Here is a 23,924-nt window from a genome sequence, read left to right as displayed (position 1 = left end):
CCAACGCAGCTGCGGACCCATCTAGAGGCCGGCAGCTGCGTGCCCGTTGCCAACAGCGCCCCGGCCCATTTTGGAGGCGTCTGTCGTGACCACGACGCGCCTGGAGAACAGTTCTAGCGGAACACCTGCTCGTGGAAACGAGAGGTCGGTCCAAGGGCTGAAAAGACGGTGACAGACCGACGTAATGGCCACGCGGTGTGTCCCGTGGCGCCATGCCCGTCTCGGGACTCGAGTCTGGAGCCAGTGCTGAAGCGGCCTCATATGCATCAACCCGAGTGGGGTGGCCACCGCCGAGGACGCCATATGCCCCAGGAGCCTCTGAAAATGTTTCAGTGGAACCGCTGTTTTCTGTTTGAACGCCTTCAAACAGGCCAGCACCGACTGGGCGCGCTCGTTCGCAAGGTGCGCCGTCAAGGAGACTGAGTCCAACTCCAAACCGAGAAAAGAGATGCTCTGAACCGGGAGGAGCTTGCTCTTTTCCCAGCTGACCCGAAGCCCTAGTCGGCTGAGGTGTGAGAGCCCCAGGTCCCTGTGTACGCATAACACGTCTCGAGAGTGAGCTAGGATTAGCCAGTCATCGAGATAGTTGAGAATGCAAATGCCCACCTCCCTTAACGGGGCAAGGGCAGCCTCGCGATCTTCGTAAAGACGCGAGGAGACAGGGACAGGCCGAAAGGGAGGACTTGTACCGATACGCCTGACCCTCAAACGCAAACCGCAGGAAGGGTCTGTGTTGAGGAAGGATCGAGACGTGAAAGTACGCATCCTTCGGGTCTACCGCCGCGAACCAATCTTGATGCCGGACGCTCGCTAGAATGCGTCTTTGCGTCAGCATCTTGAACGGGAGTCTGTGTAAGGCCCGGTTCAATACTCGCAGGTCCAAGATTGGCCGCAACCCACCACCTTTTTTCCGGTACAATGAAGTAGGGGCTGTAAAACCTCCTCTTCATCTCGGCTGGAGGAACAGGTTCTATCACGTTCTTCCGTAGGAGGGTAGTGATCTCCGCGCAAGGTAGCAGCGTTTCCATCTTTCACCAAGGTGAAGTGGACACCGCTGGACCTGGGCGGATGCCCAGCGAAGTGAATCGTGCAGCCGAGTCGGACGGTCCGGACCAGCCCTCGCGACGTACTGGAAAGCGCAAGCCATGCACCCGAGTTCCGCGCAAGGGGGACCAAAGGGACAACGTCATCGGATGTACCGGCGGGTGGGGCCTCGCGGCGGGGCGGAGCTTGAGGTGCCACACCACATCGTGGCCGTGCTGAGTCCGAGGACATCGAAGCACTTACCTGGCTCCTTGTGACCACCCCCGGAACAGCCTGGGACGGGGGAGGAAGAGGCCTGTCCTCATGACCCGTGGAGACTGTCACATCGGGGGCGGATTTGTGCCACAGCTGGGCGCTCAGGGCGGGAGACCGCCGCTGGAGCGCCAACCTGCCAAATGGAGTGGTGGACGGTGGTCGTAATGCCAGCCGTACACACCGAATATGTGACCCAGGGAACAAGGAAACCACTCTTGCGGAGCTCTTGAGTACTGCAGCCACTTGGGCATGCAGCGCAATTAAATGCAAAAGGTAACAAAAAGAAGATCTGCTTACCAGCTCCAGAGCAGCGGGTTTCGTTGTCCCTGGGTCGCCCGTCTCAGGGGCGCTTCGAAGACCGTGGGTTCTTCGGTGCCGGCTGTGAGACGGGTGGCGTCGGCTTCCTGCGGTGGGCTCCACGCCGGGGCCGGGCCGGAGGGGCGGGCTGCGGCGGAGCCGGTGCAGTCACCGCAGGGGGACGCCCTCGGCGATGAGTAGATGGGGGGATCTTGAGCCACGCCGGGGCAGGACAAGCCGGCTAACATCCATCTACTGCTCTACCATCGAGAACTGCTGGGCAAAGTCCTCGACAGTGTCGCCGAATAGGCCCGCCTGGAAAATGGGGGCAGCAAGGAATCGTGTCCTGTCGGCCTCACCCATCTCGACCAGGTTGAGCCAAAGGTGGCGCTCCTGGACCGCTAGTGTGGCCATCGTCCGCCCGGGAGACCGCGCCGTGACCTCCGTCGCTCGGAGAGCGAGGTCGGTCGCCGAGCACAGTTCCTGCATCAATCCCGGGGCGGAACTACCCTCGTGCAGTTCCTTTAGCGCCTTGGCGGACTTGCAGGAGAGCCATGGCGTGCAGGGCGGAGGCGGCTTGTCCAGCAGCGCCGTAGGCTTTGACCGTCAGAGACGACGTAAACCTACAGGCCTTGGACGGGGGCTTTGGGCACCCACGCCAGGTGGCGGCGCTCTGCGGGCATAGGTGCACCGCGAGCGCCTTTATCCACCGGGGGATTGCCGAATAACCCTTGGCCGCCCCACCATCGAGGGTAGTGAGAGCGGGGAAGCTGAAAAGATCGGGACCGGGCAGTAAAAGGTGCCTCCCGCGATCTTGTCAGCTCTTCATGCACTTCCGGGAAGAAAGGAACGGGGCGGGGCGTGGCTTTGAGCGGCGCCGCGAGCCCCGGAACCAATCACAGAGCCGCGAGGGTTCAGGGAAGAGCGGTGAAATCCACTCTAACCGACGCTCGCGGCTGTCCGGGAAAGCATGTCGTCACCTCCGCATCAGCCTGTGACTGGGAGATCGACCCCGAAGGGAGGAGCCCAGCCGAGGCTTCCGACTGGACGAGCCCGCTCTCCGATGCTGCGCTCGAGAGCTCATCACTTTCGCGGGCTCCGAATAAGAGGTCGAACTCGCCGTGAGACGAGCCGGCGGACTCACCCGGAAGCCCGATCGGGGCAGACGAGCGTGCTGGGGAATGGGAGTTCCGCGGGGGGATACCCGGCGGAGGCGGTCCCATTGGGGTCCCCAAATCGCCCCCAGTGCTAGCCGCGCTGGCCTCAAACCCGTGGGTAAAAGGACCGAGGCGGGAGCCTCTGGGGTGGCTCGCTTCCTTACGAAGGCGAGCCGCGACCGCAACGTTGCCATGGACACATTCTCGCAATGAGAATGTGACCATCCACGAACGCTGTCTCCGCGTGAGCAGTGCCCAGACACGAAAGACAGTGATCGTGACCGTTAGAAGGCGAGAGATAACGAGCACAACCAGGAATAACACACAATCGGAAAAGCATCTTTAAAAAGACGCGTCTTTAAAAAGACGTTCCGTGTGTGCGCTCTTTTAGAGAAATATATACTCTTTTAGAGGGGAAAAATGCTCTTTCAGAAAATATACTCTCTAGTTTTTCTGCCGAAGCGCCCAGGGGCATTCTCTGCAGTGCACCAGTGCAGAGGAGGGAGAAGCCGCTGAAATGCGCTGTCAGATCCAGCAGAGGTGAATGAACAGTAGTATTCAGCTCAATGAGCATGACCGTTCGGCTCCGAAGAGAAAATCTGAATGAGTGGTTGCATACCAGCTCCTTTTATACCCGTATGTTCGGGGGAGTGGCATGCAAATACCACTCGCCAATTTTCATTGGCCTTTTATCAAAGACCAGAGGTGTCTCGGGCTCCCAAGAGTGACCCCTAGTGTCACTACATCGACACCAACGTCGAGTGAGTGACAGATAGGGAACTAACAGTTGATCACAAAAAAAATGAAGCAACATAAAACTGAGTTCAGACTCTAAATTCTGATTGGATAAGCCATGCTGAAAGCCAATAAATGCACACCTGCGACCACAAGTTTCTATATTGCTTGGCAACAGTTAACAACCTACAGTTACATGGCTCATGAACATGTCTCATCTAATCAGAATTCAGATGAAAAACTATGCATTTTATTATTAAATGTTAGAGTCAGAACTATACGTTGTATAAAAATAAAGATCAGGAATCAGTCATACAAAACATTACTTTAGATCACTATATATTAATTATGACTGCGTTTTACTGTCACGTTGAAATAAAAAAAAAATTACATTTTGAGATTTATGCCATAACATTACAAGATTAAAGTAGTAATACCATGAAAATAAAGTTGTGGCGTTGAGATTAAAGTAGTATGTTTCGAGAATAAAGCCAATGTTACAGGAATAAAGTCTTAGCATTATGAGAATAGAGTTGGAATATTATGAAAGTGTTATGAGATTATGGTAGCATGTTTTGAGAATAAAGTCATACTGTCATCGTAAATCAGAGCATTATGAGATTAATGTCATAATATAGAGAATAAAGTCATAGCGATATAAGATTAAAGTCGTAATATCGTGAGAACCAACTCATGAGAAAAGTTACATAAAATGTACGTTATTCTCAAAACTTTGTGACTATTCTCATAAAAGGACTATTATGAGAATCTTCTCAAAACATTATGACTTCATTCTCGTAATGTTACATCTTTTGTTTTCTAAAAATCCCAGATTTTTTAAAAGTAATTACAGTAGTTCGCAACAGGTTTTGCTTCAGGACCAACACAATACCAAACTTGAAAACCAGTATTTTATGTATTTATTTAATGTAGTCTGTGTCGTATTTTCTGTTAACCTTGTGCAGTTTTGTTCATGGTTTTTGAGGATGTGGCATGTCACAAAATCTGTCCATATTGGCATCTGCCTAATTTGTCAGTCTTATACCAAGTGATAGATGAATTTGCGCCAAAGAGCAAAAGAGTTTGTTGGTCGCACATTGAAGTAAACGACAAAAGATATTGGAAGCGTTTTCTCCTGCCTTGTAAAATTTTCTACGTTTATTTTGCTACCCTAAATGCACAATTATATGGTCAGTTGATTTTTACTATTTGCTTTAGCATTGTTTTCTGTCCACAACCCTATCAGAATAGACCTGTGAAAATTTTCTGGGTCGCAACCCACCAGTTGAGAACCACTGATATTCGTATTATTTCAGAAATACCCGCTCAGCATTGTGAAAAACTCACCGTTTACTTTTGGACTTGGAGTGCCTTGAACGGGCGTTATGACTTTTTCTGTTGTTTTCGAGCCAGCTGAAAGACAATGAAATGTATATCAGGGCAAAAATGAGCCAGTGCATTTGAAATGGGTTTGAGGAAATGCATTTCACACATGACTTCTCACAGCCAGCAAAGAAAATGACATCAGACTCCTTCTGACTTTGACATGAGAAAAGAAAACAGAGAAAAGTTTCAGACCACAAAATTCAGTCAGGAAATACATTTGAGTTCTACAGTGGGTGTTATTGGTGGTGTGTTTGACTGGCTACCTCTACAAATGGGCACTTTTCCAGTCCATGATCCATCTGAGCGGCACGCCCGGTGCTCGGATCCACCGGTGAGGATGAAACCAGGCTGGCAGGAGTACAGAAGCGTGTAGCCAAACGAGGGCAGGTCCATGCCCAGCACATTAGCATGTGGTGGGGTCTTTGGTTGCTTACAGGAGTGAGCTGCATTTGGAGACATGTCAGCCGGTAAGAGTGAATCTCATGAAAACCATCTTATATTTCACCCCAAAATCAAACGAAATGAGACATATCAGGACCTTTTAAATTTTTTTGCATTGTGACATTATTTTCCTGACATTTAACCAAATTTCATCAAATACTACAATGATGTATAAATACTTTACAATTTAAATAATATATCACTATGTTTTGCATTGCAGTGATATACAAAGTTTTGCATTATCATAGTGATTAAAAATATGGTTGAGAAAATATCCCAAACTGTCACAAATAAATTCACAAAGAAAGAAAATGCTTCATTTTCTTTTAGCAAATAATAATAATAATTTTTTATTTATTTATTTCATTTGATTTTGGACGTGAAATATGACCTTGAGATGTTCTTGACAGGTTTTATGATTTTCACACAATAACATCTTCAGTGTACACACTAAAGCCCAAAGTATACTTCGGTCAGATGCGGACACTGAGCATTCGCGTATAGGACGCGTGACGCAAATTTTGTCATTAGCAGAGTGCTCGAGCACTAAACGCGTGCAGACCGATTTTTCTAACCGGGCATCTTTGAACGTGCAGACTGTGCATTCGCCTGGAATTGTTTGCATGAATTAATGGATCCACAGGGTGACATAATCGCCGGTAAATAATAGGAGACGAAGGTAAAAACAACAACAGTAGATATGCATGTCAAAAGCAAGCTTGTGAGGAGGACTGGAGATACCTGCATTTGTATAACTCGAGTCTGAAGGAATATAAAGACATCTTTATGGGTCTAAACTCCTGAAGAGAAATTGTCCGGCATTTCATAGCAGTCATAATGCGCATGTGCCAAACGCCTGTATACCTGTGCACTGTCAAATGGAGTATACTTTGACAGGCTCGCATTAGACTGTACGTCAGAATTGAAGTATACTTTGGGCTTAACTAGTGTTGAGCATTATACTATAAATGCAACCGAGCCTGTCCATTAAAATTGTGTATGGCTGTGTTTCCCGAAGCACTAAGTAGAACGTTAGCAGCACTTAAGTAGTACTTAAACTCTAAGGCGCGTTTCCCAAAAGCATCGTTATCCAAGTAGTTCGTAAAAACTTTCGTAAATTCATGAGAGCTTTGAACTGCTCTTAAGTCAGTTAAGTGCAACTTCAACATATCTTTCTGGCATCTTTCACAGTTATATAGGACATTTAATAAATTGTATTAATATATTTTGATCATTGGAAAGCCATTGTAAACTATTTCAGAGGACATAAAAGTGTTGAAAAAATCGCATTGAAATCAATAGGCAGTCTCCGCAGTCTGCCCATGCGACGTGATAGGTCTAAATTTACAAGACCCATAATACAGTATAACATTATATTAGCCTTCTTTGATAAGCATAATTGTAATAGCAAATGAAAGATTATATGTTCTTATTAAACAGATTATTTAGAAGACATATGTGAGTAATGTGACCACGCAGTTTAAAACTTTTAGAGCGAGAGTGTGCAATGAGAGATTCCTTCTCTCTCTCTCTCTCTTCCTCTCTTCCTCCTCCTCTTCTTTCTTCCTCCAATGGCTGGTTCAGATTGGCTCACCTATAGTCTTTTTACAAGGCAGTAACAAGTTGCATGATGCATAATGGCAGTAAGGCTACAATTACACATTACCTTGAACTAACCAGATAATCTATTAATATTTAGACAGGTCCATGAGTAGTTCAATACTGATGTCCGTCATTTTAATCCTGTTCTGTGTGTATTTGTTCAGTTTCAAGCCAAAAAACGTAAGGCTACATGAGAGCCCCTTATGAGTCACATAGCGTACATTCACGTTACATGCATTTATTGCGTCACTTTCATTAATCTTAATGATTGAGCATCAATACATCTGAAACTCTGTCTTACTAAAGCCATTATTATTTCTTAAATTAAATTATGTAATAGCTAGGTAATAAATTTTGGCGCTTCGACATGGTTGCAAACAACTTCCATGTTTGTCAGTATTTCCACCCTATTTTCATTTTGAGAAGACAAACACCTGGACATGCTGGCCAAAGTGATCAGCACCTTTGGACTGGACAGCTCCCGTAACAAAGCACTTATGTTCTACTTTATAACGAGCGATCTGCGAGCTGGTTTGGGAAACAGCCTTTACTCCATCATAAAATAACGAGCGACGTTAGTTAAGATGATTGTTTGTTTTTTTTTTTCACCCAATTTGGAATGCCCAATTCCCAATGCGCTTTTAAGTCCTCGTGGTCACGTAGTGATTCGCCTCAATCTGGAGGACGAATCCCAGATGCCTCCGCGTCTGAGACCGTCAACCCGCTAAAATAAAATAAAATCATCTCCGAAAACACTGATTGTGAAGAAAACACAAAAAAACACCAAAACTTGAAAGAGTGATTATACCAAAATTGACCATGACGGTCAAGAGTAGACAGCTGTATAATCTAACAATTAATTTATTGTGTTATAATAAAGCCCTCATTATGCTAAAAAGGCCCCTGAAGATTAATTCCGGCGGGGAAATATTGTCCAATAAAGCTGAAGTGTGTAATTTCTATACCACTTGCATCACCAAACAGAATTAAAAACTTATCATCCAACTCACACCATTGGTTGAGCCAATATGATGCTCACACAAACTGAGTAATGACATGTAATGACAAACTTCAGCTTTAATAAAAAAGAAGTACATTTTTGACACTGCACTCCAGACACACACACACACACACACACACACACACACACACACACACACACACACACACACACACTCACACACACAAAACAGCATATCCAACAAACAATAATGTATAAATAGCCTTCTGTTCTGGAAGTAAGTGACAGAGACTCTGGGGATAAGAAGGACTTACGGATGCATTCAGGCTGAGTGCCAGTCCAGGTCAAATCCTCTTGGCATGTGCGTGTAGTGGAGCCCAGTATCAGGTGCCCAGTCTGACAGTGGAACTTTACTGTACTGCCCACCTGAGACACAGTGATAAGCTTGTCAACATGCCTACACATTTAAATGAGTCACAGATGTGCAAAATTATGCATACAGTACACACAAATACACAAGCTCTCAACATTTCAGCTCCTTTGACTTTAAGATTGTTTGGAGAAAAATATCTTAGCAGACAACAAGGTTTTGTTTTCTGTGAGGCTGCAATATATATATATATATATAAACACACACACACACACACACACACACACACACACACACACTACCGGTCAAAATTTTTGAAACACTTGACTGAAATGTTTCTCATGATCTTAAAAATCTTTTGATCTGAAGGCATATGCATAAATGTTTGAAATTAGTTTAGTAGACAAAAATATAATTGTGCCACCATATAAATGTATTTCATTATAAAACTAAAATTAAATAATAAAAAAAAGTTTTTGAAATTGATGACTTGGACCAAATAATAAAGAAAAGCAGCCAATAATTTCCCAACATAGATGGGAATTCCTTCAATACTGTTTAAAAAGCATCCCGGGTGATACCTCAAGAAGTTGGTTGAGAAAATGTCAAGAGTACATGTCTGCAAATTCTAGGCAAAGGGTGACTACTTTGAAGATGCTAAAATATAACACAGTTTTGATTTATTTTGGATTTTGTTTAGTCACAACATAATTCCCATAGTTCCATTTATGTTATTCCATAGTTTTAATGACTTTACTATTATTCTAAAATGTGAAGAAAAAAATAAATAAAAAAATTATAATAAAGAATGAGTGAGTGTTTCAAATCTTTTGACCGGTAGTGTATATATAGTTCTGGAAAAAATAAAGAGAGACCACAGCCAAATTATCAGTTTCTCTGGATTTACTATTTATAGGTATGTGTTTGAGTAAAATTCATTATTTGTGTTTTATTCTATAAAGTTCTGATAAAGTTTGATTCTAAATTTCTCCCAAATTTCTAATCAAAATATTGTCATTTAGAGCATTTATTTGCAGAAATTGACAACTGGTCAAAATAAAAAAAAAGATGCCGTGTTTTCAGACCTCGCATAATGTAAAGAAGTTCATATTCATTTTTAAACAGATCAGTACTCATGTTTTAACTTAGGAAGAGTTCAGAAATCAATATTTGGTGGAATAACCCTGATTTTCAATCAGCTTTCATGCGTCTTGGTATGCTCTCTACCAGTCTTTCACATTGCTGTTGGGTGACTTTATGCCACTCCTGGCACAAAAATTCAAGCAGCTCGGCTTTGTTTGATGGCTTGTAGCCATTCATCTTCCTCTTGATCACATTCCAGAGGTTTTCAATGGGGGTTCAGGTCTGGAGATTGGGCTGGCCATGACAGGGTCTTGATCCGGTGGTCCTCCACCCACAGATCATCACCGATCCTGATCTTGGTGCTTCAGCAAGGCTGGAATCGGGCAAATTCATCTTTGTGAAGGACGCATGAATCAAGCCACGTACAAGGTTATCCTGGAAGAAAACTTGCTTCCTTCTGGACCTGTCATGGCCAGCCCAATCACCAGACCTGAACCCCATTGAAAACCTCTGGAATGTGATCAAGAGGAAGACAGATGGCCACAAGCCATCAAACAAAGCAGAGCTGCTTTAATTCTTGTGCAAGGAGTGGCATAAATTCACCCAACAGCAATGTGAAAGACTGGTAGAGAGCATGCCTAGACGCATGAAAGCTGTGATTGAATCCTAAGTTAAAACATGAGTATTTTGTTATTTAAAAACGAATATGAACTTGTTTTATTTGCATTATTCGAGGTCATACCTATAAATAGTAAATCCAGAGAAACTGATAATTTGGCAATGGTCTCTTCATTTTTTCCAGAGCTGTATATATTTATATATATATATATTTGATAAAGCAGTAAGTTATGAAAGGCTGTGCATCACAGTGATTTTAACACAGGTAATGGGGTGTTCTTTAGCATGACGTGAAGCAGACCCCCTTAACCATGGTAAAATCGCTGTAACATATGGCCTCTATAACACATGTCTGTATTCTTCCACCAAATATTATTGTTCATTAGCTGAACTGTAGGCTGTTTTCAGTTGCTAAGCAATGTAGCAAATTGGTACACTAATATCCACAGTTTTCTTGACCAACCACTGGCCGGCGCCATGATGATTATGACTTTCTGGTTTTCTGGTTCCAGTCTCTATAAGAAGCAATGAAAAAAACTGTAGAAACGAGCGATACAGACAGAGAACAGCAATCATTTTAAGTGTTAGTTGGAGTAAAAATTAGTTCAGGCTCCACTTGTGCAGTTGTTGGCAGTCAGAACAACTCAAAGTAGTTAATCAACGTAACGAATTTTTGGCCTTCGCTTCATGTTATGTAAAAGACGATCATCGCAACTCTGTAAAATATCGGCACTTTGGAGCCACTTGTTTTTTAATTTAGCAATTTTTACAATTTAATACGCTTAACATCACAATATATGATAAAAACATATGCAGATGTGATTGAAAACACTGCAGACTGGAAAACAAAAACAGGCTTCCGCTATAAATCGTGGAACAATTCCACCTGTATTTATCAGCATTTTACAACAACTTTGAATACGACTTATGCTGTGTTCACGTTGTGTCGGAATTACTGTAATTACGAGATGACAACACTAAGATAAAAGCATACGGATCCATTTGTGACTTTGCTGTTGCAAAATATTTAATCACGCCATTCATTTATTAATAGAGCTGAAATGATTAGACGACGTTATCGGCAATGTTGACACTAAAAATTTGTCAACAAAATTGTTCGTTGTCGAATAGTCATTTGATCTCATTTAACGTAACATGAGATCAAATTAAACTAATGATGGTGAGCAAGAGCAGCATTGCAGCTAGAGGCTGATTGAGGAGAGGAAGAAAACACAGCTCACAGTCCAGATGTACTCCAAAATTTCCGAACAGCCTAAAAGGTGATGTACTGTAGATCACAAAGTATGAGGGAATTAGAAAGCAAAAATACAAAATAAGTAAATACAGAAGCAATGTCATTGTGTAAAAAAAGCAGAGCCGGATCTGGCATTCCGCTTTAGCAAACCTTGCATGTCAGAGTGTTTAAAAAGGAAACACCCTGGTGTTATATCTTTAATGCATCCTTTATTAAAGTTCAAATAATATGGAAGTTGGTCATGCAAATAAACAAACTCCGAAACGGACATTTCTCTGTGCGCTAAGCGCTGATTCTTTGAGTTGCGTGAAGTGACCCAATCTAAGGGGGAGAGATTGAAACTGATCCCGGCTGACGCACACTCTGGCATAGAGACGCTCGTCCCTCGGGCGTGTTTGCTGGAGCTAGATTATAACGTATTGAATCTTAATATACTGTATGTGTCACGGTGTGTATCTTATAGTGAAAAAAATCGGCGATATGCAGCTCTATTAAGAAGAAAGAGTTTGTTTTTTTTGGTGAGTTAAAGATGGATCAAAGTGAAAAAAAAAGTGAGAGAGTGTAGTCTTAGCCCAATACACACTGCAACAAAATAAGTTTTTGATAAGTCTTTTTTGGCTTGTTTTCCAAAATAATATCTAAAACTCCTTTAAAACAATATACATTTACTTTAGGAGCTACAGTATACTGCAGAAGAAGAATTTTTTTTTATCGGAGAATGTTAAATACAATATTTAATATTTAAATATTTTAAAATATCTAAAAATCACTAAAAACAAGATACATTTACCTGAGAAGCAACAGATAAGTATTTAGACTTGCTTCTCAAGAATATATCTTGAATATGAGTATATTTTTTCTTTGCAATGCACTGGCAGAAGTATGAACAAGTGAAAAAATACATTGATTTTGCAGTGAATTATTTACTGAATTTAAAGGTGCAATATGTAATATATTTACTGTACTAAAGCATACAATTGTCATAATATGCTATCAGAGATTTAGGAAACATGCTAAGTTGAAATACTGGCTTCTCCGAAAACAATGCTTATGTCAGTATATTCTACTTTAAAATGTCCGTTCTGGGCCGGAAATTCTGTTTGTGTTTTGGCCTGTGTGATCCCGTCCACTGCCCATTTCCCAATAGTATTTCGACACCCCAGGTTGCCAGATTTGAAACAAGTTAGCGGGCAAACACAGCGCGTTGCAGCCATGGAAGCCAGCAATACATCTAGCTAACATTGAAAAAATCCACATGAGCTGGTTTATAATTTGCAAACAATAAAAACATTGCGAACATATACATTAGCTGATCAACTTACAGTGTAAGGCTCGTCGCTTGCCATTGTCAGTTTGCTTGTTCCTGTTGCGTGTCCTCAACCTGGCAACCCGCGTGAGCTTCGAGTCTGGGGAGGAGGGGGCGGGGGAGACAACTCTCTCCAATATTTTGAATTTTGACTGCAGTATCCATTTTAAACGCTTGATGTCAATGTTAAGTATTGCTCCTTTAATTTAATAAAAATGAAAATAAATGTCCTTGTATTTCAGTGAATGTCATTTAGAGTTATTTTTAAAAGATGGTTTTGTCCTCTTTATTGTTAGTAAGCATGTTTAATACAACCTTTTAAGTTGGGGCACAAGCTGAATAGTCGGTTAAGAGCTAATGTTAATTATTGCAATAATCGCCAAATAGTCGAATAATCGTTCTAATAATCATTAGATTAGTCGATTATCAAAATAATAATTGGTTGCAGCCCTATTTAATAATTTACCTCTGTATATGTTCTCGCAACACGTTTAAGAACAAAGAAAGCGCTCCAGGTAACAGTAACAATTACAAAAATGGAATATCAAACAGATATATATGTAAACTACCTTTAACTGTTCAGGCTGCTGCCATTTTGTTTTTTTCCATGACGTCACGACAATCAATTTGGAGCTTTCATAGAATTCAGAGTTTGCAACCTACGAGTTCTACGAAGACGTGAACATTTTTACAAGTCTGTAATTACGGTAATTTCGACATGACAAGAACGAACCATTAAACCAAGTTTAAACATCAAATGGAATCAAACATGAATTAACATTGGACTTAACCAACCAAACAAACAAACAACACACAAAAGCAAGCAAACAAGCAAACACAAACAAACAAAGTATTCCTAGGGACCTTTATATATCTTAGCCTTATTATTTAATTCTTTGTTTTATGTGTTATAAGGAATGGAAAATAGACTTTATGCAAAAGACGTCCTCTATAAATGGTCAAATATATGCTTGTTATTGTATTATTGTAGTTATGTGTTTTAATACATATACAGTACATACATAGTATGTTAATGTAAACATATTATAGTATTGGTTGCTTGTTAATAATGTAAGATAGATGTTTTTCCATGCTGTGCATATGCCTTTAAAGCAAATGTAAACATCAAATGAAATTGGAATATGAAATTCCACTGGACTTAACAAAAATCAGACAAACAAAACAAACAGAAAAAAAAAACAAACAAACAAAAAAAAAAAACCACACAAATACCTTTATATAATTTTGTCTTATTTTTTTCTTTTTTCTATATGGAAAAATAGCTTCTATGGAAAATAAGTCCTTTTTACAGGCCATAATCATTCTTTAGATTATTCAAGAACATGCAAATATTGAGGAGGGATTCCTGTGCGCAGTAGAGTCCTGCTGAGATGAAAGACTCGGCACACTGGAACATTAGATTTCATTACACCAGCACTTCTAAAGGATTCTGTGACAACAGCAGCCCCGACTGACACAAACAACACTCGGCTAGCCCTGTGTTCACAGAGAGCCAGTGGAAAGAGACTGTCTTTTTATTCTGCTCTTCAAATAGCTAATTTCTCCAGGCATGAGTGATCCAAACCACACTGAACAGCCAAACAGTTTTCATATAAGACCTGCCAACTAGAGAAGCCAGGAGTAACGTATGTCAAATTTTCTCTTTAGGACTTTAATATACAGTGGGGTCCAAAACCACAATGAAATTCTGGGATTCTATGTCCAGGCAAAGGCAATAAGGGGGACATATCAAATACCAAGAAATTTCGCAATTCATACACTGTACATTTTTCACATCAATTCAATTCAGCTTTTCACTATGATGTCAAACTTTTATGCTGATGATATCATTTATAATGCTTAACTATGAAAATATATCATGCTAAACTGAAAATCCATTAGAAAATTACAAATAATTGCATGCTTAAAATGATGATAATCTAAACAAAGAGTGAAATAAACATAAAACATTTCAGTATATATTGTGTGAAAATGATATATATATATATATATATATATATATATATATATATATATATATATATATATATATATATATATATATATAAAATTACGATTGTCCCACAGATGTGGCATCATTTCCACCACACCAAAACAATTGGCCCCTAATAAAGTTTTTTTCTAAAGTTGGTGTACTTGTTAAAGCTGAAGAATGTAACTTTTGTATGTAATAATTTATCCTAACTCTATGTCTCTGTGGCACTATAAAAAAAGTCTGTTTGTAACCATTTTTACTGTTTGTAAAAAATGTATCTTAGTCCCACCTCCACAATGTTACTCAACCAATGGTGTGAGCTGGGGTGGGACTATCTGACTGTTTGAACAACAGCAGAAGAGGGGCTTATTCAGAAAGCTGTTTTGAAAACATTGTTTATTTTTGCAGTTCCATTCAGTGGTGCTAATGTTGCAGCTTTAATCAAATTGACAAAAGTGTCAGTGAAGAGCTTGCCTGAGATTGAATTTAAGTGATGTTTGAAGAAAACTCAAGTTAAATATCACTTGTGAGCAGAATATTTGTATTGGGTGTCGTTTCCATTCATCCTGTAATTCTGCCAAATTATGCAAAGAAAAAGTGTGAACATATTATTTAATTGTGTGTTTACACTGTAGGATACATAAATGTTAGCTATTAAATTAGCCTTAGCAAGACAAAAGAGTCTGATATTTTATATAAAAAAAAGAAAAAAAAAAAGAAAAAGAAAAAAAAATCATTTCCACCATAGAAATCTATTACATTATAATTTGTGGCGATGTTGTGGAAATTAGACTTCAGTGGAAATTTTCATGACTTTTCAGGAAAAAAAATACAATACAAAAATGACATAAATCTCCTGTGATGCATGTACATACTGTACACTGTTGGACATGGTTAGAAGACAAATGTAAAATAAAAGTGTGACATCACTTACTGGCAGTGGATGTATGCAAAATCCACTGTTATGTCAAATTCAAGTGCCTAATTAATTTTTCATTCCTCTTGTCTTGAGGAAGAAACAACAGTGTCTGAGTTGTTGTTAAAGTGGCAACGAAGGCATTTAGGTAGATATAGTGAGTGTTTGAAGAGCAAACTCTCCCCAGACAATAAAAGCTAATGGCTGTAGACACACACACACCCCCTCTGAAAATGCCATGGGCCCTTCAGAACGCATCTGAGAGAATCAGCTTGACAATAAATCAATTATGCTTGGAAAGACAGGGCAGTCTGGAAATTTGGCAATACTGTACCTCACGAGAGACCTACATTGACATGCACTCAAATGAAGGGTTTCTTTGAAACATTGCTCTGATGTGGCATCAACGGCTTCGGATGAAACTGTCACTAGGGGCGAGTGAAGATCCTTTTTTCTCAGCAATAATGGAAAATGTGATTTTCAATTATTAATAGGCACATCAGATGTCACATTGTTCCATTTTAAAGGGCCATTTTTGTACTTGAAGATAAAAGAAGGACTACGACTGACATAAATTGGCCTTTTGAACTGACTTTTACTTTATTTGGATCATAACAGCTTTGATAACACAGGCCGAAATAGTCCAAGAGAATCACTCCTCGCTCAACTATTTCTTACCTTTAAGCCCAGGCTGATGTTCAAAGAGCCGTACTCAGGGGTGCCTGGATTATCACACGTCGTTGTGGTTGGTTCTTTAGTAAAAAAAAATAATATTTTTTTTTAAAAAATAAAAAAATATATATGTGCAGTATATATACAAATGTACAGTTTATATATATCTACTGTATAAACATCATTATTATCATAGCATCATTATCAACTCCTTCACTGTTATCTTTATAATTGGACTAGGAATTCCAGATGGAAGAGAACTGCAGTAGAGTGTAATAATATCCATTCATCTGTCAATTTATCCATCCATTCATCCATCCATCCATCCATCCACCCATTTATCCATCTATCTATCAATCTATCCATCCACCCACCCATCCATCCATCCATCCATCTATCCATCAATCCATTCATTCATCCATCCACCCACCCACCCATTCATCAATCCATCCATCATCCATCCATCCTTCCTTCCTTCCTTCCTTCCTTCCCATCCATTTATTCATCCTTCCATTTAGTCATCATCCATCCATACGTCCATCTATCCATCCATTCATCCACCCATTTATCCATTAATCCATCCATCCACCCATTTATCCATTCATCCATCCATCCATTCATCCATTAATACACCCATCCACTTATCCATTCATCCATACATTAATTTATCCATCATCCTTCCATTTAGCCATCCATTTATTCATCCTTCCATTTAGCCATCATCTATCCATAAGTCCATCTACCATCCATTCATCCACCCATTTATCCATCCACCCATGCATCCATTTATCATTCATCTATCCATCCATTTATACAGTCATCATCCATTCATTCATCCATCTATTCATTCACCCATCCATTTATCCATCCATCCATCCATATAGCCATCCATTTATCCATACTTCCATTTAGTCATCATCCATCCATACATCCATCTATCCATCCATTCATCCACCCATTTATCCATTAATCCATCCATTCATCCATTCATCCATCCATCCATCCATCATCCATCCATCTATCCACTTATCCATATATCCATCCATTTATCATTCATCCATCCATCCATAATCCATACATTTATCCATTAATCCATTCAGCCATTTATCCATCCATTTACTTATCCATTCATCATCCATTCATTTATCCATACATTTATCCATTCATTTATCCATCTATCCATCATCCATCCATCCATCCATCCATTTATTCATCCTTCCATTTAACTATCATCCATCCATATGTCCATCTACCATCCATTCATCCACCCATTTATTCATCCACCCATCCATCCATTTATCCTTTCATCCATCCATCCGTCCATCCACAGTTGTGGCCAAAAGACTACATACACCTAGGCTAAAGACATTCAAAGATTATTTTGTTTCAATAAGAGGTAATTTCAAAATAAGAGCTAAGAGACTGATTTATTTCTGCTTTTATTTACTATATTACATTTACACTGAGTCAAAAGTTTACATACACATAATAGCCACTCCAGTACTTTCACTTTGTTGTCTTTAAGCCATTTTGTTAAAACTTTGGAGGTTATATTTAGGATTATTATCCTTCTGTAAGACCCAGTTATGACCAAGTTTCTACAATGTGCAGACTTGTGAAAAGTTGAGTTTGAATAGCTTTAGCCTAGGAGGTGTATCATATGTAAACTTTTGGTCTCAACTGTATACAGTTGTGCTCAAAAGTTTGCATACCCTGGCAGAAATTGTGAAATTTTGGCATTGATTTTGAAAATATGACTGATCATGCAAAAACACTGTCTTTTATTTAAGGATAGTGATCATATGAAGCCATTTATTCAGTTGTTTGGCTCCTTTTTAAATCATAATGATAACAGAAATCACCCAAATGGCCCTGATCAAAAGTGTACATACCCTTTAATGTTTGGCCTTGTTTTAGACACACAAGGTGACACACACAGGTATAAATGGCAATTAATGGTTAATTTCCCACACCTGTGGCTTTTTAAATTGCAATTAGTATCTGTGTATAAATAGTCAATGAGTTTGTTAGCTCTCACGTGGATGCACTGAGCAGGCTAGATACTGAGCCATGGGGAGCAGAAAAGAACTGTCAAAAGATCTACGTAACAAGGTAATGGAATTTATAAAGATGAAAAAGGATATAAAAAGATTTCCAAAGCCTTGAAAATGCCAGTCAGTACTGTTCAATCACTTATTAAGAAGTGGAAAATTCAGGGATCTCTTGATACCAAGCCAAAGTCAGGTAGACCAAGAAAGATTTCAGCCACAACTGCCAGAAGAATTGTATGGGATACAAAGAAAAACCCACAGGTAACCTCAGGAGAAATACAGGCTGCTCTGGAAAAAGACGGTGTGGTTGTTTCAAGGAGCACAATACGACGATACTTGAACAAAAATGAGCTGCATGGTCGAGTTGCCAGAAAGAAGCCTTTACAATGTCACAAAAAAGCCCGGTTACAATATGCCCGACAACACCTTGACACGCCTCACAGCTACCAAAATAGAGCTTTATAGTCACAACCATAAGCGCTATGTTTGGAGAGGTGTCAACAAGGCCTATAGTGAAAAGAATACCATCCCCACTGTGAAGCATGGTAGTGGCTCACTGATGTTTTGGGGGTGTGTGAGCTCTAAAGGCACAGGGAATCTTGTGAAAATTGATGGCAGGTGAATGCAGCATGTTATCAGAAAATACTGGCAGACAATTTGCATTCTTCTGCATGAAAGCTGCGCATGGGACACTCTTGGACTTTCCAGCATGACAATGACCCTAAGCACAAGGCCAAGTTGACCCTCCAGTGGTTACAGCAGAAAAAGGTGAAGGTTCTGGAGTGGCCATCACAGTCTCCTGACCTTAATATCATCGAGCCACTCTGGGGAGATCTCAAACATGCAGTTCATGCAAGATGACCCAAGACTTTGCATGACCTGGAGGCATTTTGCCAAGACAAATGGGCAGCTATACCACCTGCAAGAATTTGGGGCCTCATAGACAACTATTACAAAAGACTGCACGCTGTCATTGATGCTAAAAGGGGCAATACAAAGTATTAAGAACTAAGGGTATGCAGACTTTTGAACATGGGTCATTTCAAGTTTTTCTTTGTTGCCATGTTTTGTTTTATGATTGTGCCATTCTGTTATAACCTACTATTGAATATGAATCCCATAAGAAATAAAATAAATGTGTTTTGCCTGCTCACTCATGTTTTCTTTAAAAATGGTACATACTATATTACCAATTCTCCAAGGGTATGCAAACTTTTGAGCACAACTGTATCTATGATTTAAGATATAATTTAAATATGATTTTAGCCTTGGAAATGTAATTGAATAGAGTACAAGTATTTAGTTTCAATAGTTCTTGAGTAATATACCAATTCCCTCTACCAATTAACTCTTAAGCCTAATAATGATGTTTAATTACTCAAGTATTTTGCACCCCTGAAATCACAGTGTAAAACAATTCTAGTGAAGTTCCATTTCTAGAAATCGAAATTAACTGTAGAATAGTAAAAATGTTGTTTTCAGACAGGAAGTGTCATAGATTACCTATGCAACGCGGCTGGGTTCCACTCCACGTGCCGTCTGCTTGACACATGCGTGTGGAAGAGCCCACCAGCACATAAGGGGCGCTGCAGCTGTAAGTGACCTCAGATTTGAAGATGAAACTCTGCCCCTCTCTTCTGACCCACGGAGGTGTGCCGGGGTCACCGCAGAACTTAGCTGTAAAGATTCACAAGTCTGTTGTTAAAAATAGTAACAAAATAAATAGTTTTTTAAGTCAACATGAAACATTTCTGTGATGTGACATTTATTATATACATCTATTGTTATTTGCTATTATATCCTTTAGAATATCAACGCTAACTGGTATTAAATCTTATTCTAAAATGAAATCAATGCTTCAGTAGCTATTTGACATTTGCAAACCAGTTTTAATTCTATAATCTGACATATTTCCTAATGAAAGAAGATATTCAACAAGAACAAAAGAAATGTAGGGTGAGATTTGCTTTTATTCACTGGACGTTCAATACCAGAATGGACCCAATTTATTGGAGGGGAGGAGATGAAAAAGATAAGAGGACTCTGTGATGTCATACAAAAAGTATAGTCATGGTGGTGCAAGTTATTACATTTTGCAAGACAACAAGACAAATCAGTTTTTTTGGAATAACGCACACTGTTGAATCGTACACAACAGAACCAAAAATGTTTATGAAGAAAGCAAAGTCAGTTTATGCCAGTAAATGTTTCATAGTCACTAACTTGATAACGAGGAAACTACCTGAAAAGTTACATAAGATTATTTCAAATCTCACAAAATGAGTTCGGATCGCTGCTCCCAAATGGAGCCGTCACAACTCATTAATGATCCCATCAATGCAGCCTTCAAGGAAAATCCAGTCTGATAACCTTGTTTTGTGAATGATTAATCTGTAAGTTACCTGACCTGACACTGCAAAACAAACTCCTGGGTGGATGAAAACTGCATGAAGGAGAAATATACTGCTTAAAAATACATGCTTTGAGACAGTGTGAATTCAATATGGGAAGAAGAATCAATTATTAAACTGGCACATCAATTCACAGCTCTTTAATTCTGGAGGAAATCTATGCGGCTTCAACTTGTATTATGATTGAAAACTCAGTGACCCTTTCATTTTCAAACTTGAGAGCTCATTTTAAAAGCCAAGAAGTACATCTCGAGATACTGTAGGTATCACTGAATATTAAGGGGTGAAAAATGTACATTTATTATTTACATTTGAACTAAACAGCTACACGGTAGGAATTTTAAAGCTTTGTTCAGAGAGGAATTTCTTTTAATTTTTGTAAGTATCCATCTCAGATCTGTCAAGTTTTTGTTCTTTGAAGAAAAAAAAAAAAAGGAAAAACATCCGATTTGACATCCGATTTTTAAAAACCAATACAAACCACATCCATTTGGGGTTTGAAATCCATTAAAATCAGATTTTTTTGGAATCCATCTCAGCTTGAATGGTCAGATCAGATTTGAAGTAAAAAAAAAAAAAAATATGTAATTTGGTACGCAATGTGTATGTAACATCATTCAAAGTACTCAATATTATAAGTTGTGTCCACTCATTTTCACTCACTCTTTCATCATATAAGGGTTTGAAAACTTAGTAGTGAATAGTAAATAAGTGAACAAGTCAACAGTTATAAACGCAGTATATGCATGTGTGTAAAATTTCCGATTACATTTTAATGAATTAATCGCACAGTTTTCTATGATTAATTGTGATTTATCATGGTACATCATGCATTAAAACATTAAAATAAAATCAGAAATATGATTATTTTATACCTTGTCTCAAAGCAAATGTAAGAAACTGGTGAGTCATCATTTATTTAATTATTTAAATATGTACATGTTAAAATGTTCAGTTCCCTATCTGTCACTCACTCGATGTTGTGTCGGTGTAGTGACACTAGGGGTCACTCTTGGGAGCCCCAAACACCTCTGCTTTTTTTTTTTAAAAAGGCCAATGAGAATTGGCGAGTGGAATTTGCATACCACTCCCCCGGACATACGGGTATAAAAGGAGCTGGTTTGCAACCACTCATTCAGATTTTCTCTTCGGAGCCGAGCGGTTCTATTCATTGAAGCTGAATTCATCCGCAAAGTTCATTCACCTCATCTGCTGGATTCTACTGCACATTTCAGCGGCTTCTCCCCCTCTGCACCTGTGGAGTGCAGAGAATGCCCCTGGGCACTTCGACAGAAACAAATAAAAGAGTATATTCTAAAAAGTGTATATTTTCTTTCTAAAAGAGCAGCACACACGGAATGTCTTTTTAAAGATGCCTTTCCATTTGTGTGTTATTCCTGGTTGCAGTCGTTATCTCTCCGCTTCTAATTGCCACGATCGCTGTCTTACGTGTCTGGGCGCTGCCTACATGGAGACATCGTTCGTGGATGGGTCTTGTCCTCATTGCAAGAACATGACCATGGCAACGTTGCGGTCGTGGCTTGCATTCGTAAGAAAGCAAGCCACCCCAGCGGCTCCCAACCTCGGTCCTTCTACCTATGGGTATGAGGCCGTGTTGGTTAGCACTGGGGGCAATTTGGAGACCTCAATGGGACCACCTCCGCCGGGTATCCCCCCATGGACCTCCCATTCCCCAGCACGCTCGCTTGTCCTGGTCTGGAGCTTGGACGAGATCGCCGGCTCATTTCAGGGTGAGTTCGACATCTTGTTCGGAGCCCGGGAAGAAGACAAGTTATCGAGCGCAGCAATGGAGAGCAGGCTCGTCCAGTCAGACGCAGAGGTTTCAACTGGGCTTCCTCCTTCGGGAATGGTCGCCCAGTCCCAAGCCGACGCGGAAATGACGGACATGCTTTCCCGGGCGGCCGCGAGCGTCGGGCTGGAGTGGAACCCTCCGCTCTCCCCTGAACCCTCGCGGCTCGACGATTGGTTCCTGGGCTCGGGGCGCCACCCACGGCCACGCCCCCGCCCATTCCTTTCTTCACGGAAGTGCATGAGGAGCTGACAAGATCATGGGAGGCACATTTGACTGTCCGGTCCCGGTCTTTCAGCTCCCCCGCTCTCGCTACCCTCGATGGCGGAGCGGCCAGGGGGTATTCGGTGATCCCCCAGATGGATAAGGTACTTGCGGTGCACTTGTGACCTGGCGCGGGCACCCGAAACTCCCATCCAGGGCCTGTAGGTTTACGACGTCCGTGATGGCTAGGGCCTACAGTGCAGCTGGACAAGCCGCCTCCGTCCTGCACGCCATGGCTCTCCTGCAAGTACACCAAGCCAAGGCGCTAAAAGAACTGCACAAGGGTAGTTCTGACCCGGGATTGATGCAGGAACTGTGCTCGGTGACCGACCTCCCTCTCCAGCTGACGAAGGTCACACCGCGGTCTCTCGGGCAGGCGATGTCCACCCTGGTGGTCCAGGAGCGCCACCTTTGGCTCAACTTGGTTGAGATGCGAGAGGCTGACAAGGCACGGTCCCCCATCTCCCAGGTTGGCCGATTTGGCGACATCGTCGAGGACTTTTCCCAGCAGTTCTCGGTGGTGAAGCAGCAGACGGAGGCCATACAACACATCCTGCCCTGGCGCGGCTAAAGACCCCACACCCTGTCTGCTCGTCGCCAAGGGTATCCTCCTGCAACTACAACACCGGCTCCGCCGCAGCCCGCCCCCATGGCCCGGCCCTGGCGTGGAGCCCAGTGCAGGAAGCAGACGCCACCTGTCTCACGGCCGGCCGCCAAGAACCCGAGGAAGGCTTAGAAGTGCCCCTGAGACAGGCGACCCAGGGGCAAGGAGACCCTCTTCTCCAGAGCTGGTGAGCAGACCACTCCATCCCCCGGTGGAGGGCCGGGAGAAGAATCTTGTGTTTCGTTTTCATTTAATTTCGCCGCATGTCCAAAAGGCCGCGGTACCCAAGAATTCAACAAAAGAGCGGTTTTCTTGTTCCCTGGGTCACATGTCCGGTGCACACGGCCGTCGTCATGACCACCGTCCACCGTCCCATCTTTGCAGATATGGTGCTCCAGCGGCGGTCCCCCTGCCCCTGTGTGCCCAGCTGTGGCACAAACACGCCCACACGGGATTGGGTCCGGTGGACTACGGGGATGGGACTCCTCCTCCCCCTTCCTCGGCCAATCTTATGGTGGGCGGCAGGAGCCAGGTAAGTGCTTTGATGTCCCTGGACTCAGCACAGCCACGGGGCTCGAATCCCCTCGATGTGGCACCTCGATCTCTGCCCTGCCGCAAGGACCCACCCACCGGCACGTCCGACATGATAATTCCCTTGGTCCCCCTCGCCCGGAGTTTGGACGCGTGGCT

General features: G+C 41.6%; 1 protein-coding gene across 1 annotated transcript in view; it reads right to left on the bottom strand.

Moving 5' to 3' along the window:
• The window catches only part of csmd3a (CUB and Sushi multiple domains 3a), a 437,506-nt gene that overhangs the window by 11,899 nt on the left and 401,683 nt on the right, over positions 1-23,924 (bottom strand). The window contains exons 62-66 of the mRNA XM_051721095.1: positions 19,649-19,822; positions 16,101-16,174; positions 8,193-8,304; positions 5,138-5,317; positions 4,836-4,901 (exon numbers count right to left, since the gene is read on the bottom strand). Of these exons, the coding sequence (XP_051577055.1) occupies positions 4,836-4,901; positions 5,138-5,317; positions 8,193-8,304; positions 16,101-16,174; positions 19,649-19,822 (606 nt within the window). The remainder of the gene's footprint in view (positions 1-4,835; positions 4,902-5,137; positions 5,318-8,192; positions 8,305-16,100; positions 16,175-19,648; positions 19,823-23,924) is intronic.

Source organism: Myxocyprinus asiaticus, chromosome 16 (genome assembly GCF_019703515.2).
Source record: "Myxocyprinus asiaticus isolate MX2 ecotype Aquarium Trade chromosome 16, UBuf_Myxa_2, whole genome shotgun sequence".
In the NCBI taxonomy this organism is placed as follows: Eukaryota; Metazoa; Chordata; class Actinopteri; order Cypriniformes; family Catostomidae; genus Myxocyprinus; species Myxocyprinus asiaticus.
Note: the sequence above shows the minus strand (reverse complement) of the source record. Positions and strands in the feature narration are given on the sequence as shown.